Raw genomic sequence first — 15,858 nt, 5'->3', positions numbered from 1 at the left:
TTTGGGCACGCTTCCCTCCCTCAGTCCATTGGGGTGGGGAGCCCAGGCCTGGCCCTTCAAGAGTTAACAGTGGCTAGCACAGGGACGGCCATAGGGCCCCATGAATCAGGCAGGGGCTTACTGAAATCCACTTTCTCTAGGGGTGGCTTTCTCCAGGCAAGGCCTGCCTGAATGGGAAACCAACAGAGTGGACAACAGGGCCTAGCCAGGGATGGGGACAGTATGAGGCTTCTAGGAGCCAGTGTTCATGGGTTTTGTGTTTTACCCCTGTGCTTGTGCTGAGTGCTCAGGAAGGGGAGGGTCTGGATTCAGCCGGGCTCCTTCTTCCCCAGTCATGGAGGGGCAGGCAGGTAATGCTGGAAAAGCAAATGTCTGTATGTGCTCTTCCCCTCTCTGACTGGGAGAGCAGTGAAGGCAGGGTTGCAGCTGTCCCGCTCACTGCTGGGACCCCAGCGCGACACAAAACAGATTGGGGCACACAGTGGACAACTGAAAGTTTCTCGAATGAAAGAATAATCAAAGACATTTTTTCTAAGGTTGTAATGGGGTTTCTAAAATGTGTGTGTGTATACACACACACACACACACACATATGAAAAAATACACGAACTTGAAGACAACCAACCTCATTTATAAATTTATTCTACCCCCTTCCCCAAGTCGAGAATGTATACAAAACTTTAGCAGGAAACCAGAGTGATGAACCATCCTTTGGTCTCAGCCTTGTGCATTTTGAGAGGGGATTCTTTGCATTTCCACACACCCTGATCCCACCCAGTGGGTGAAGCCCATGCATCCCACAAGATCTTGCCTCATGGAAGGCCACGCAGGGCTGAGTTCTGAGTCTCAGGGATGTGAGAATGATGCCACATCAGGGTCAAGATGGTGCAAGGGTTAGGACCTCGGGCTCTGGTGCACTGTCCATCTTCTGGTCCAACTCCTGCTTCTTTCCTGCCTGTGTGTCCTTGGGTGGGTGACTCTCCCCTTTCTGTGCCTTGATTTTCTCATGAATGAAATGGAGAAAATACTGTTAATGGCCACTATGTATTGACATGATGGGTGGAGGGGAGGATACATCAGTCGCTGACGTCCAGCAACCTGTGCTCCAGAGACGGATCAGTGCCACAGGGGGCCTCCAGGAGTAGCCATGGAAACTGGGTACTAAGCCTGCTCAGCTGGCTCTATCCACACTGATATCTCTGGCCATCTTCTCATTTATCCAGTAAGGTCACTTCTGACTTTAAAGACACCTCCACCCAGGACCCACCTCCTCAGCTCCCTCTACGGTCAGCTTCTCCTCCCCTTCTAGAAGGAATTACAATGATCTTTCAGGACCCCAGTGTCTTGGTTTTCTGTCTAGGGAGGTGTGGTGTCCAGATCACCCCGCCAACCCCCACCCCAACCCCTGGAGGTGAGGTGAAGAAGGAAAGAGTGGTGAGCAAGCCTGTTTCTCCCGCTTCACCTACAGTTTTTTGGAACCTGGCCAGGTACGGTGGATCTTGGATCTAACTCTGCTCATTAAATGCTAAGATTTCGGGTGTGGTCTGGGACTGCTTGGACTGGAAATTGAAGGTGCCCCACTCTCAACACTGTCTCTGGGAAATGCCTTGGGCTTCTGTGTAGGTCCCTAACCACTCTTCCTCCCCAGTAACTGCCTCCCTGCTCCCCTTCCTCGGCTAGCACTGGCGCTTTCCAGCACCCTGCACCCCTTCCCCATCTCCTTCCTTGAGCCCTCGCCCCCATTCTTCTTATGTACTTATTACTTCTCTTATTACCATGGACAGCCAGTCCCTCATTGGCTTCGTGGCCTTGGGCATGTCCCTTTGCTTCCCCTCGGCTTATTTCCCAATCTGGGAAAGAGTTCATAAGATGACTGCCCTAATTTAGTGCACATCAGCTTCTCTAATTTTAACGAGGCTTGTACCAATTTTGAGGATCCTTATGTCCTCAGACATCCTTAAGATGACTTCCTCACTCTCGGGCTTTTACTCAGGCAATAGAGCATTGACAGTTTGCAGAACAGAATGCAGACTGCTGGGAGCCACAGCCCTCCTGCATCAGTGAGATTCCTGGAAGAGACCCAGCAGCAAAGGCTGGTTCCTGGTTCCTATCACCCCTGAGGGAAAGGCCACACATCCCGTGGGATGGGCAAGAGTCCCAGCATACTCTTGGGGTGCAGAGGTATAGTGGGTTGAACAGTGGCTCCCACACGATAATTCATGGAACCTGTGACTGTAAGCATAGCTGGGAAAACAAAACAACAAAACCCCAACTCTGTAAATAAGGATCCCGAAGTGACATCATCCTAGATTTAGGGTGGGCCCTAAATCCAATGACAGGTGCCTTTCCAGGAGACACAAGAGGCCACATGGAGACAGAGGCAGAGACTGGAGATGTGCAGTCACTGAAGTTAAAAGAGGCAAGGAAGGATCTTCCCACCAATGCCCCTCAGATGGAGGGCTGCCCTGCTGACACTCTGATTCCAGATCTCCAGCCTCCGGAACTGTGAGAGAACACATTTCTGTGGCTGTAAGCCATCACATTTGTGGTCATGTTATGGTCACCCTGGGAATCTAATAAAGGTTAGGACCAACTGGTGGCCTGGCCCAGTGGGAAGGAGATGGGGTTGAGGGCTCTGGAGGCAGGGGGGCACCGCTGGACGAAGGCGGCTGTGGGACCAGTCCAGAGCTTCAGTGGGGGAGGGCGAGGGCACACAGGTCAAGAGATTTGGATGGAACATGAGGAATGTGACCATCTAATCCGTGGCTGGCAGTGCGCTGAGAGAGGCCACTGAAGGAGACAGTGAGGAAGGTAGGAAACAACATGTCAGGAAAGGTTCAGGGACTTGGAGGAGGGAGGACAGGGGGCCAGGCGGAAAGGCAGGTTGGATCAGCCTGAGCAGGTTCAATTTTTCCACCCATGGAAGTGGTGTTGGGAGGGCAGTGCCGGAGAGGCGCTGCACAGACATTCCAGTGGGTTGTGCCAGACTGCAGGACTGGGGGGTGGGGAATCTGCTGGAATAGTCATCTGGGGGTCTCGGTAGGGTGCCACAGATCAGGTTAAGGGGGAAGATATAACATTCAGTGGATCCACTGCAAGGCAGGATCCCTTCTTTATTCCCCTCAAAGAGTGGGGAAACCAGCTAGAGCCAATCTTAGATGAGGGGGACAGAAGTTCACTGAATGACACCGCATTTCTTTACAATGGTCTGTGCCTATTGACAAAGGGAAGGGGGTGCTCCAGTGAACACGATGAGCGCCCAGGGAAGGGTAACATTTATCACAGAAATGGGGGTGAGGGTGGGGTAACAGCTTGGTTCAGCTCAAGTCTGGGTCCCTTTTCTCTTCTGCCAGAAGAGTGAGCCTGTTGTCCTTCTGGCTAGGACCTCACAGGTCAGTGTGGTTGAGGGGGCAGCGATGGGCACGTGGTCTGTACCTATGAGTTAGAGCTGGAGGGTGCTACGCTGGCACCTTCACTGGCTGGGGGCTGGCCCCAGTGGAAGGTACCACTGGTCGGTAGGGGCCGACTGAATCCAAGTTCCATCAAGATCCGGGTGATTTCCGCTGGGCCAGCACAGGCGGCGGGGAGTATGGGGAGAAGGCCACATCAGAGCACACACAACCACGGCCAAGTTCAGACTTCCGCAGGCTCCTGTGCCTGGGACGCGGACACCGCCTTGGACGTGGATGTGGCCTGGGACACCGACGATGGCTCCGGGATGCAGAGCTGGGCGCGCACCTCTCGCATCTGCGCCTGCAGCTCCTCCAGGGCGCTCTGCTGCGACGTCGCCTGCACCTGCGCCTGCAGGGTCTCCAGCGCCAGCGCCAGGCGGCCCACCTCGTCCTGCATGGAGTCCCAGGCGGCGCGCTGCTCCTCCTCCTTGTGACGCTGGTGCGCCTGGTGGCGCGAGTACTCCAGAACCAAGCAGCCACCGCCCACGATGAAGATGGTGGCCTCGCCCAGCAGCTCAGCACCCAGCTCGGCGGCAGCCTCCTCGTTCAGGGGCTTGATGACTGTGCCCCGGAAGCCCATGATGCGCATCTTGGTCCGCATCTCCACCCAGTGGTACACTGCGGGGGAAGAGAGGGGTCAGGTCGTGCGCCAGGAGACCCCTACAAACCCCACCCCTCCGCATTTCGGTGTCTAGGCTGGAGCACCTGGGACACCACAGCCAGAATCACCAGGGGCATTGCCTTAAACAAGATCTGCACTGGCCTAGCCCAGGGATCTTGTGTCACTGGCCTGGGGTGATCCCAAGGTATCTTTTAAAAATTCCCAGAGGATTTTGCCAAGCATCCAGGAATAAGAAACCCTGCCCAGGAGGGGAAATCCTTAGACTTGGGGGTGGGATGGAGACACACGCCCCTGTAGGGTTACAAGGAGCTCCCAAGACACAAAGTCCCTGGAAGGTGTGAAGGCTTAATTGCCAGAGTCTTAGCTCCCTCTGCTCCTCCCATCAAGCCACCAGCAGGACAGCCAAGCATCCTCCTCCCCTGACACAGTCTCCAACCCACTTCTCAGAAGAAAGGCAGACCTTCAATACCCCCTACCCCTGCCCTGTCTTTCTTTTTTAATCTTCCCCTAATTCCAAGTTAGTGCTGCAGGGTAGTGGGACCTCCTAGCTCCAAAGAAAGGGGAGCCGGAATGTGGGAATGCACGCAAAGCGACTGTGAACAGGGGTTCACAGACCTGTCCACAGACCATCCTCTCGGCAGGTCTGGTGGCTCCCATCCTTAATTTTCACCAACCCTGAGGATGTAGCTAACGGCCTTGTGAGCTCTTCGTGGTGAGGTGTAGGGCACGTACCTTGAAAGAAGCTCATGAGCTGACTGGTACTGCTGGAACGAGAGCTTTCTTGCCTAGCTGTTTCTTTGTGCAGGGAGATTCTCAGCATGTGAGTCTTAAAAAACCAAGGCAGAACTGATGCCGGACCCTGACTCCCTCTGCAGTAATTCATATTCATCCAGGATACATGACATCGCTGTCTAGTTCATTTGGAGGTTCGTGTCCAACAGCGCTTTGCTTTCAATGTTTCATAATTATCCACACAAACGCATAATGTATGAAATGTTTTTTTTTTTTTTTTTTTTTATTTTATGATAGTCACACAGAGAGAGAGAGAGAGAGATGCAGAGACATAGGCAGAGGGAGAAGCAGGCTCCATGCACCGGGAGTCCGATGTGGGATTGGATCCCGGGTCTCGAGGATCGCGCCCTGGGCCAAAGGCAGGCGCTAAACCACTGTGCCACCCAGGGATCCCCTGTATGAAATGTTTTAAGTGAAGTGTGCACTAATAATTTTTAAAATCCAGAGGAAGATATTTTTATTTATTTATTTATTTATTTATTTTTTAAAGATTTATTTATTCATTCAGAGAGAGCGAGAGAGAGGCAGAGACACAGGCAGAGGGAGAAGCAGGCCCCATGCAGGAAGCCCGATGTGGGACTCGATCCCGGGTCTCCAGGATCACACCCTGGGCTGCAGGCGGCACTAAACCTCTGCGCCACCAGGGCTGCCCTTTTTTTTTTTTTTTTTTTAAAGATTTATTTATTTCAGAGGAAGATATTTTTAAACATTTATAACCTTATGGTCACCAGAAATGAAACAAAAATTGAAATTTGGATTTCTGTACATGTTTTGGTTGCTGACACAGACTTTATTAGAAAGAATGCTGCAAGGGAAATGTAAGTAGAAGTTCAAGGACAAAGGTCAAGGAACAATGTGAAATTTCTGAGTGTAAAAAAAGGTTCGTTTTTTTCTCCCCTTCAAACCAAGAGTAGCAGGCGCCAAATCACAAGAGTTATGGGGACTGCATTAGATACCTCCAAGGAAGGATGGCGCCAACTCTGCTTGGAAATGTCAATATTCATGACACACCAGAAATTATATCCTCTGCATCTACTTGATTTCATGCAGAAGTTTTAGCTGTCACCTTGAAAATGCACCAGAGGGTATATAACTTTTAAATGTTTTAAAGGGGTGAGGCAGCAAAAATGTTTAGAGGAGCTCTGCTTGCCTTCAGTAGTTAAGATCTAAAGGAGCATACCCAGGGCCCCCCGAGAACTGCCCCTGCGGCACGCACTGTTACCACGAACTGTTATGGAGGCCCTGGTGTTGTGGGGTTCCTGGAGTCCTGGCTGTCCAGACCCCTCCCACACTGAGGTCAAGCCGGGGTCAGCCTGAAGCTCTGCCGCCTATTGCAATGACAGCCCACTTTGAGACCCCTCTGTAAAATGGGGAGGTGATGACCAAACCCCAACCGCAAGGGTGCCAGGCCTGTAACTGTCACCTGATCCTTCACGCCGGGACCACAGGGCATTGTGGCCGGAAAGTGGTAACGAAGTAAAGCACCACTTCTACTGGCATTGCTGGGGGAATGTCCCCACATGGCACTGTGGACAGAGCACGAAGACCTGGGTCAGCAGTCGGGCCTGGGTGTAGGCACGAGGGGTGGGGGCACATACGCAGGCATAGGAAATGAAGTAGGGGGTGTGTGTGTGAGAGAGAGAAGACTTTCAGAGCAGGGGCTGATGGCAGTCTCTTAGGTCAGCAGCCAGATTTGGGGTTCAGGAAACAAGGTCCATGAGGGAATGGGGGGATGGAAAGGGGGCAGCCATGAGGAGCCAGGACAGGCCAAAATTGAGATCCAGCAGGTCCCCAGATGCCTTCCAGACGCCTCACATTCACTGTGTCCAGACATGACCCCGGTTCCCTGGCCCACTGGACAGTTCCTCCTCCTCTTCGTCCATCCTGTCACCAGGCCAGAGACTTGGGACTCAGGTGTTCTCCTGCCCCACGGCCTCTCAGCATACATCTCCCATACCCCCATCCACTCCATCTTGGCTGTGACCAATGTCCCCTCCCTGACCTCCTGATTCAGAGACCTCTGTCCCTCCTGCCATTGTTTCCTTCAGAGCACCTATCACAACTGGGAATAGTCTTGTCATCCAGTCACTTGTCTGCAGTCTGTCTCCCATGCTGCCCCGTGAGCCCCATGGTCACAGTCACTGGGTATCCCTGGCACCTGCTAGCAGCAGGCCAGGCACACAGGTGATGCTTAGAGTATCCCCATTGAATGCGTCAGCGGGTCACCACCCCAGCCTCATGCCCCTGTGGCTGTCCTATGGCAGCAGTCAGGAGCTGGTTAAAATATGACAAAAACACACACCAAAAAAATGCCATTCTTTTCATTAATAAAAGTAACACACTGAATGAAAATAAAGTAATCAAACTATAAAGCTGAAAGTCAGAGGGTCCCATGCACCTGGCCCTGATCCTTAGGTCCACCCCAAATGGCCCCCCAAATCTCACCCTCACCAGCCTGCCTTCTGCTAGCATCATTGCCCTGACATCTGAAAATAAGTGTACCTTGCTCACCTCTCTTCTGAACTTTGCACTTGGAAATTTGCTGCCTTCTACACATTTTCTATTGGGCCCTCAGTCTCAGTAGAAAAGATTATCACTTTATCCCCATGCATCCTGTCCTTCCTCCACTCCCTATTTTTATAAGTGATGTGTATAGCTAAGAGAAATAAGTCAGAAAAAAAAAAAGAAAAGAAAAAAGAAATAAGTCAGAGAAAGGCCAATACCATATAATCTCACTTGTATGTGGAATTAAACAACGAACCCAAGCTCATGGATATTAAAACAAACAAACACCCTAGAATATAACAGAAAACATCAAAGGCAATCTTAAGTAGTCAGGACAAATATGGTTTCACAAAACTTTTGTCCTTGTTTTGTGTGTGACTGTGTGTGTAAACTGGAATACAGTCAAAAGGCTAAAAGCCATTGTCCCAGATTTTGGTTGGAATTCCAGTGAATTTACAGATCATTTCCAGGACAGCGGCATCTTCCCGATGTTGTCTCTCAATCCACAATCCATAAATGTACTCTTGGTCTCCACTTAGTCTCTAATTTTCTTTGCAATCTGAATGGCTGGGTCAGAAGAGCACGTGACTCTTGATCTCAGGGTTGTGAGTTTGAGCCCCATGTTGGGTGTAGCTTAAATTTTTTTTCTCTCCGTTTCTTTGATTGTATTTATTGTTATGTATTGATTATTTTTTAAAGATTTTATTTATTAAAAAAAAAAAGATTTTATTTATTTATTCATGAGAGACAGAGAGAAAGAGAGAGGCAGAGACACAGGCAGAGGGAGAAGCAGGCTCTATGCAGGGAGCCCGATGTGGTACCTGATCTTGGCATTCTGGGATCACACCCAGAGCCAAAGGCAGACACTCAACCACTGAGCCACCCAGGCATCCTTGTATTGATTTATTTGATGGTATTATTCATAGCATTTTAAACTCCACTTTCAGGGCACCCGGGTGGCTCACTGGTTAAGTGTCTGCCTTTGGCTCACGTCATGATCCCAGGTTCCTGGGATTGAGCCCCATGTTGGTCTTTTTTTTTTTTCAGTGGGGAGGGTGCTTCTTCCTCTCCCTTTGCCCCGGCTCATGTTCTCTCTCTCTCTCTCAAATAAAAAAAAATCTTAAAAAAAAAAATCCACTTTCATTTTGGTGGCAGCTGGTATATAGAAATAAAACTGAGTTATGTAATATAAATGCAGTTTTTTTTAACCAGTGACCTCACTAAATTCATTCTTTTTTTTTTTAAGATTTTATTTATTTATTTATTTATTTATTTATTTATTTGAGACACACAGAGAGAGAGAGAGGCAGAGACACATGCAGAGGGAGAAGTAGGCTCCATGCAGGGAGCCTGACGTGGGACCTGATCCTGGGTCTCCATGATCAGGCCCTGGGCTGAAGGCGGCGCTAAACCACTGAGCCACCTGGGCCACCCTTTTTTTTTTTTTTTTTTTAACTTTTTAATGAAATAGAACTTCTATAAAATACACAGTAAGTGTAGAGCAGGATAATTTAAAAAAATTTTTTTTACGATTTTATTTATTTATTCATGAGACACACAGGGAGAGAGAGGCAAAGCCATAGGCAGAGGGAGAAGCAGACTCCCTGTAGGGAACCTGATTCAGGACTCGATCCCAGAACCCCAGGACCATGACCTGAGCCAAAGGCAGATGCTCAACCACTGAGCCATGCAGGTGTCTTAAAAAATGTTTTTTTTTTGGGCAGCCCTAGTGGTGCAGAGGTTTGGCGCCGCCTGCAGCCTGGGGTGTGATCCTGGAGACCCGGGATCGAGTCCCACATTGGGTTCCCTGCATGGAGCCTGCTTCTCCTTCTGCCTGTGTCTCTGCACCCCGCCCCCTCTGTGTCTATGAATAAATAAATTTAAAAAAATCTTTAATAAAAAAATGTTTTTTTTTAAATTTGATATTTAAATAATCTCTATATTCAGTGTGGGGCTTAAACTCAGAACTCTGTGATCACGAGTCCTATGCTCCAACTCAGCAGCTAGGTATCAGCAGAAAATATAATATGTAAGCATCACCCTGATTAAGATCTAGAATATTTCTGCACTCTGAAAGGCTCCCACTTTCAAGCCCTCTTCCAATTACCCCCAGAAACCACTATTCTGACCTCCCATGATAGATGATTATAAGTATACTCTAAGTCCTATTCTGATTTCTTTGTAGTTAATCATTTGTATTCCCTGCTCTGTCCTCTTTTGCTCTGCATTATGCCTATGAGATCTCTTGTGTTGCCACAGACTTCTTTGGCTTCTTTTTATCAAGGAGTTGTCTTCTGTCATGTGGATGGACCAATTGGGCCTTCCATGCCCTGCCCATGGGCATTTAGGGCACCTACAATAGCAGCTTTTCCAGCAGTAAAACAGCTGAGTCACAGAACTCTGCCTCACCCAGAAGACGGAAAATGGGGAGACGGTACTCCTCATCCATCAGCGGATTTAACTCACACAGCCTGGGAGAGCAGCCAGGGTTGAGGATCTTTCTATTAGGGTGGTCCTTGGATGGGAAAAATGCCAGAGCTCACTGTTTGTCCTCGGTGGGTTCCTTTGCTGCTGCCTCCTGGGTAAGTTCTAGATGGTCCAAGGGGTTGGGATTTTTGTTTTTTTGGACTCATATGGTATGTTCTATTAGCTCTCAGTTTTCTCTTATCATTCCTGGAATCACAAGTGATACTCTTGAAGTCATCAGTAAATAAAAGCAGAGAAGAGGTTTATCACAAAATGAAGTAAAATGTTGGTAATCAATAAATACATTTTAATAATGTAGAGACAAACCAGCTCATTCAATACCATACAAATTAAAGTGCATAGCTCTCTTTTCATTTTTTAAAGATTTATTCATTCACTTTAGAGACAGAGAGCATGAGCAGGAGAGGCAGAGGGAGAAAAAGAATCTCAAGCAGACTCCATGCTGAGTGTGGAGCCTGACTTGAGGTTCAATCTCACGACCCTGAGATCATGACCTGAGCCAAAACCAACAGTCAGACCCTCAACCAATTGTGCTACCCAGGCGCCCAGAATCCAACTAATCCATCCTAAACAAAAATATTAGCAAACAGAATCCAGCAATATATAAGAAGGATAATAAATCATGATCTAGTGGGATTTATTCTAAGACCGCAAGGTCCTTTTGCATTTATTTGAAAAGCACTTGGGATGCCTAGGTGGCTCAGTCACTTAAGTGACTCCCCAGGGAGCCCGATGAGGGACTCCATCCTGGGTCGCCAGGATTACAACCCGAGCCAAAGGCAGACACTCAACCGCTGAGCCACCCAGGGGTCCCTAGACAATGGATTTTAAAATACCATTCACAATAGCACCAAAACTCTTTAAATATATAGAAATATATGGACAAAAGATGTGCAAGAACTCTACCCTGAAGACTTAAAATATTGCTGAGAGGAATTAAAGAATACTTATAGGGATCCCTGGGTGGCGCAGCGGTTTGGCGCCTGCCTTTGGCCCAGGGCGCGATCCTGAAGACCTGGGATCGAATCCCACATCAGGCTCCCGGTGCATGGAGCCTGCTTCTCCCTCTGCTTGTGTCTCTGCCTCTCTCTCTCTCTCTCTGTGACTATCATAAATAAATAAAAATTAAAAAAAAAAATAAAGAATACTTATAAAAAATAGAGAGATAAAGAGGCAACTGGCTGGCTCAGTTGGTAGTATGCGACTCAATCTCGGGGTTGTGAGTTCACATTGGGTGTAGAGATTACTTACAAATAAAATCTTAAAAACAAACAAAACAGATTATTACCCTATTCATGGATTGGAAGACTCACTCATGTTATTAAGGCTCTCCAAATTGAACTATAGATTCAAAAAGCCCAGTAAACCTCCTAACATGCTTTTTATAATTAGGAACAAGTTGATTCTAAAACTTGTAAGAGGGACGACTGGGTGGCACAGTGGTTGAGTGCCTGCCTGTCTCAGGTCGTGATCCCAGGGATCCTGGGATGAGTCCCCACATGGGGCTCCCCGCAGGGTGCGTGCTTCTCCCTCTGCCTGTGTCTCTGCCTCTCTGTGTCTCTCATGAATAAATAAATAAAACCTTAAAAAAATAAAAAAAAGGATATGAGAATCCATGTTCACAAGAGACCTTGGCCATCCTTTCTTGTAATGACTTTGTTAGGTTTTTGCTATTAGCATCCTATTGAATTAAGTAAGGACTTATTAAATAAGGACGTGTCCCCACTTTCCCTATTATTTAGAAGAGTTTAGAAAATGGTATTGTTTCTTTCTTTTTTTTTTTTTTTAAGATTTTATTCATTTATTCATGAGAGACACAGAGGCATACAGGCAGAGGGAGAAGCAGGCTCCATGCAGGGAGCCCGATGTGGGACTCGATCCCGGGACCCCAGGATCACACCCTGGGCGGAAGGCAGGGGCCAAACCATTGAGCCACCCAGGGATCCCTGTATTGTTTCTTTCTTAAATGTTTAGAAGAATTTACCAGCAAAGCCATCTGGGCCTGTAGTTTTTTTTTTTTTTTTTGGTTTTTTTTTTTTAGTTTTTATTTATTTATGACAGAGAGAGAGAGAGAAGCAGAGACACAGGCAGAGGGAGAAGCAGGCTCCATGCACCGGGAGCCCGACGTGGGATTCGATCCCAGGTCTCCAGGATCGCGCCCTGGGCCAAAGGCAGGCGCCAAACCGCTGCGCCACCCAGGGATCCCTATTCATTTATTTTTGAGAGAGAATATGCACGCACACACGCATAAGGCAGGGGAAGGGGGGCAAAGGGAAAGAGAGAATCCACTGAGCCAGGAGCCCAACACAGGGCTCAATCTTATAATCCAAAGATCATGACTTGAGCCAAAATCGAGAATCAAAAGCTTAACTGAGGGGATCCCTGAGTGGCTCAGTGGTTTAGCATCCGCCTTCGGCCCAGGGAGTGATCCTGGAGTCCCAGGATCGAGTCCCGCATCAGGCTTCCTACATGGAGCCTGCTTCTTCCTCTGCCTGTGTCTCTGCTTCTCTCCCTCTCTCTCTCTGTGTCTCTCATGAATAAATAAAATCTTTAAAACAACAATAACAACAACAAAAACCCCCACAAAAGCTTAACTGACTGAGCAACCCAGGTGCCCAGGGTCCATAGTTTTCTTTATGGGAAAGTCTTTAATTATGGATTCAATCTCTAACAGATACAAGATTATTCAGATTTTCTTTCTTTCTTTTTTTTAAAGATTTTAAGTAATCCCTATCTATACTCAACATGTGGCTTGAACTTAACAGCTCTAAGATCAAGAGTTGCACACTCTACTGACTGAACCAGTCAGGCACCCAGACTATTCAGATTTTCTATTTCTTCTGCGTCAATACTGTTAAACTCTGTTTCCCCAAGAAAACTGCCCATTTCCTTTGCATTGTCAAATTTACTGGCTAAAGTTGATGAGTAACCTTTTGTCATCCTATAGTTAGGATCTGTACAGATGCCTCATTCTTTTCATTCCTTTTAATGGAAATTTGTTTTTCTTTTTAACCTTTGAGTAGTATTAATCTCTTTAGAGAACTATCTATTGGTTATGCTGCATTTCTCTACTACTTGTCTGCAAACTCTTAGTCGTCCTGCATGGATGCAGCTCAGGTGTTTCCTTCTTCAGGACTGAGTTACATGTCCCCTGGGTTCCTACATCCTAGTCCTGATCAATCTTGAGTGTCACTTGTTGACTCTATTTCCCCCACTGGATCATGAGCTCTTCAAGGGCTGGACTCATGGCTATTTTGCTCACCTTTCTATCTCACACCTAAATTCACCTCTGCCAAGGATACCACCCGCCCACTCCTCTTTTCTTACCTCACCCCAATTCATCTTTTATGTCTCAGTTGGAGTGTTCCTTCCTCCTGGAAGTCTTCCCTGATCCCCAGGCTGGATTAGACACAAGCCCTATGTTCCCAAAGCTCCCTAGGCTTCCCTCATCACAACACTTTTTATTCTGGGTAAAATTATTTTAAAATACCATGCAGATTCTCTTTCTTAAAATAGGAGGCACTAGGGAGTATTTAATGAATGGATGAACAGCTCATCTTTCCTTGAAGTTTCCTCATATTTACTGTATATAATGCCATTATAAACATCCAAATTATGTCAAAGCATTCTTTTCTGTTACTGATTTTATACTTTTACTAAAGTTTGATGTTCAGGCCTGCCTCCAAAAAATCAAAAGAATGCTGCTTTTCCAGAGAGGGAGAGAAAGCAACAGGTTGCTTTAGCCATGGAAAAGGCAATACTCGGCCTAACAGGTTAGGCCTTAGCCCTCAGCCACCCTGCTGGGACTTCACCACTGCACCCTCTTGGGTACTGCTTTCACCTCTTGCCTGTGCATCTGATAAAGAGGCACACCAGCCACATTCTGCCATTTGGCTGTGGGTAAAGGAGTGCTCTTCTCTCTACTCCAAATCTTATTAGTTCATCTTTAAAATGAGGACACTTCCACCTGTGGGACAGTACTGCTGAAATAACTAAATGAGATCACGCAAAAACCTCTCAGCTCAGGACCAGGGTTAATAGAAGTCAGCAGGGCTTCTGGAGTCAGACAGACCTGGACTCAAATCTCGGCTCTCTCACTCTCTAGATGTGCCAGCTGAGCCTGAGTTCCCTGTCAGTAAATTATTATAAAATATCCAACTGTCAGGATTGGGAGAATGGCAATGAGAGGCTAAGTGAGAAATCGCTAAATTTAGCAAATGTTAATTAATTAGCATCCTCTTCCTGACTCCCGTTTGGAATTTTATTCCTGGAAATAGGTCCTACCCACTGGTCCGAGCTCTGCCCTTGGGCTACATAAAATTGTTGTTGGTCTCCCCACTGGTCTTTGTGTCCTAGTCTTGCTCCCTTCGATCTGTCCTCTGTATCACAGAGTATCCCAGCTCAGATATCCCTTCCTCCACGAAGTCTGCCCTGACTCCCGGACCCCTGCCAAAGCTCTAACCAAGCTGGGTAATCGTTGTATGGTGACAAACCTATCTCCCCAACTGGACTGTGAACCCCACGAGGGCAGGGCTTGGGGCTGACTCTGTCACTGCAGTGTCTCCAGCCCTGGGTGGGGCATAGGACAGGTACTCAATGGAAGGGCTGATCCGTAGAAGTCCACAGGAGGTAGCCAAGGATCCTAGACATGCCTTCCTCTCACCTGACTCTACCCACGCCCTTCATGCTATCTCATCTGTCCCCTCAACACAATGGCTCTGGGAGGTGTTTGCTTCTCTTGGCTCCAGTTCCTCACTCCTCAGGCTGCCCCTATCTGTCTCTAGTATCCTTTCCTTGGCTTTAGGGACTGGTATTTCTCAAGGTACTGCTGCCCAGGGCCCTCTTCTCACACAACCATCACGTTCACTTGCAGGGACAACTCAGATCCTCAAGACCCCAAGTCCAGGGCTTGAAGCTCCAGACCCTGGGCACCTCAGAGGCTTCAGGTCACAGCACAATGGCTGACCAGTCCCCAGGAGTCTTCCAGGGGGAAAGGAAGGCTATCTTAACCCACTGAGCCCATTAAAATGAAGTACTTGGCCATAGCTAACTATTGTGAAAGTGTTTTCCTGAGCGTGGAACTGCAGGTGGCTGGAATGTAACCTTTTCCTCAGGAAACTGTACTGCTAAGACAAGGACTCCTCTTCCTCCACAGTGGGGGCCAGGCGCCTCGGGAGCTCACTGACACGAGACAGGGCTGAGTGCCTCTTCCCTGCTATTGGAAACATGTCTGCATGCACACAGTGGCTGCTTCCTTGTAAAATAAAGGGAAAGTGCTCCTAATATGGGCCTTCACTCCATTGTGAGCAATGAAAGAGTCATCGTAACCACACTACTTACTAACTGTACCTGCTACTCATGTAGCCTGGGGTGATGGAAGGGTCAGGACAGTGACACTAAATACTGAACTGCTAAATATAATGTAATGGGATAGTTAACTGTTTGAGAAAGAAGCACTTTTTTAAATATGGGGGAGAATAAAAGCACTTAATCTTTATCTTCCATATTAGGGGGTCAGCAGGTAGTAAAAAATGGAAAAAATGTAAAACTAGAAGTGTTAGCACCTTTTTAAGGAATATGGTGGTAAATACGAGAAACAGTTCAAAGAGTTAAAGTGGGTACCTGTGGAGAGCAGGAATTGAGGTGGGAAAGGAAATAGCTGTGTTTTCTTCTTCTTTTTTTAAAGTTTATTTATATAAGTAATCTCTATGCCCCACGTGGGGCTCAAATTCACGACCCTGAGATCAAGAGTTGCACGCACACTCTTCTGACTGAGCCAGCCAGGCGCCCTTGCATTTTCTTCTTTTTATCATAAATCACAGACGTATCTGACTCTTAAAACTAAGCACTTGTACTCCTTTGACAACATTAGTAATTAATGTAATGTTTAAAACAGAAACATTTTTAAAACCTGCCCAAGCCAAGCATCCCATCCAAAAGCAACAGAATACACATTCTTCTTGGGGCGCCTGGCTGGCTCAGTTGGTAGAGCACGTGACT

General features: G+C 47.6%; 1 protein-coding gene across 2 annotated transcripts in view; it reads right to left on the bottom strand.

Annotated features, from left to right (window-relative positions):
• The window catches only part of OPA3 (outer mitochondrial membrane lipid metabolism regulator OPA3), a 73,061-nt gene that overhangs the window by 24,687 nt on the left and 32,516 nt on the right, over positions 1-15,858 (bottom strand). The window contains exon 2 of one of the 2 annotated variants that reach the window (XM_077848383.1): positions 626-4,070. The exons of the other annotated variant lie outside the window; for it this stretch is intronic. Coding sequence (XP_077704509.1) covers positions 3,634-4,070 — 437 coding nt within the window. The 3' untranslated portion in view covers positions 626-3,633. Of the gene's footprint in view, positions 1-625; positions 4,071-15,858 lie in introns of those variants that run through there. 2 annotated transcript variants of the gene reach the window in all.

The sequence above is a fragment of the Canis aureus genome, chromosome 1, assembly GCF_053574225.1.
Source record: "Canis aureus isolate CA01 chromosome 1, VMU_Caureus_v.1.0, whole genome shotgun sequence".
Lineage (NCBI taxonomy): Eukaryota > Metazoa > Chordata > Mammalia > Carnivora > Canidae > Canis > Canis aureus.
Note: the sequence above shows the minus strand (reverse complement) of the source record. Positions and strands in the feature narration are given on the sequence as shown.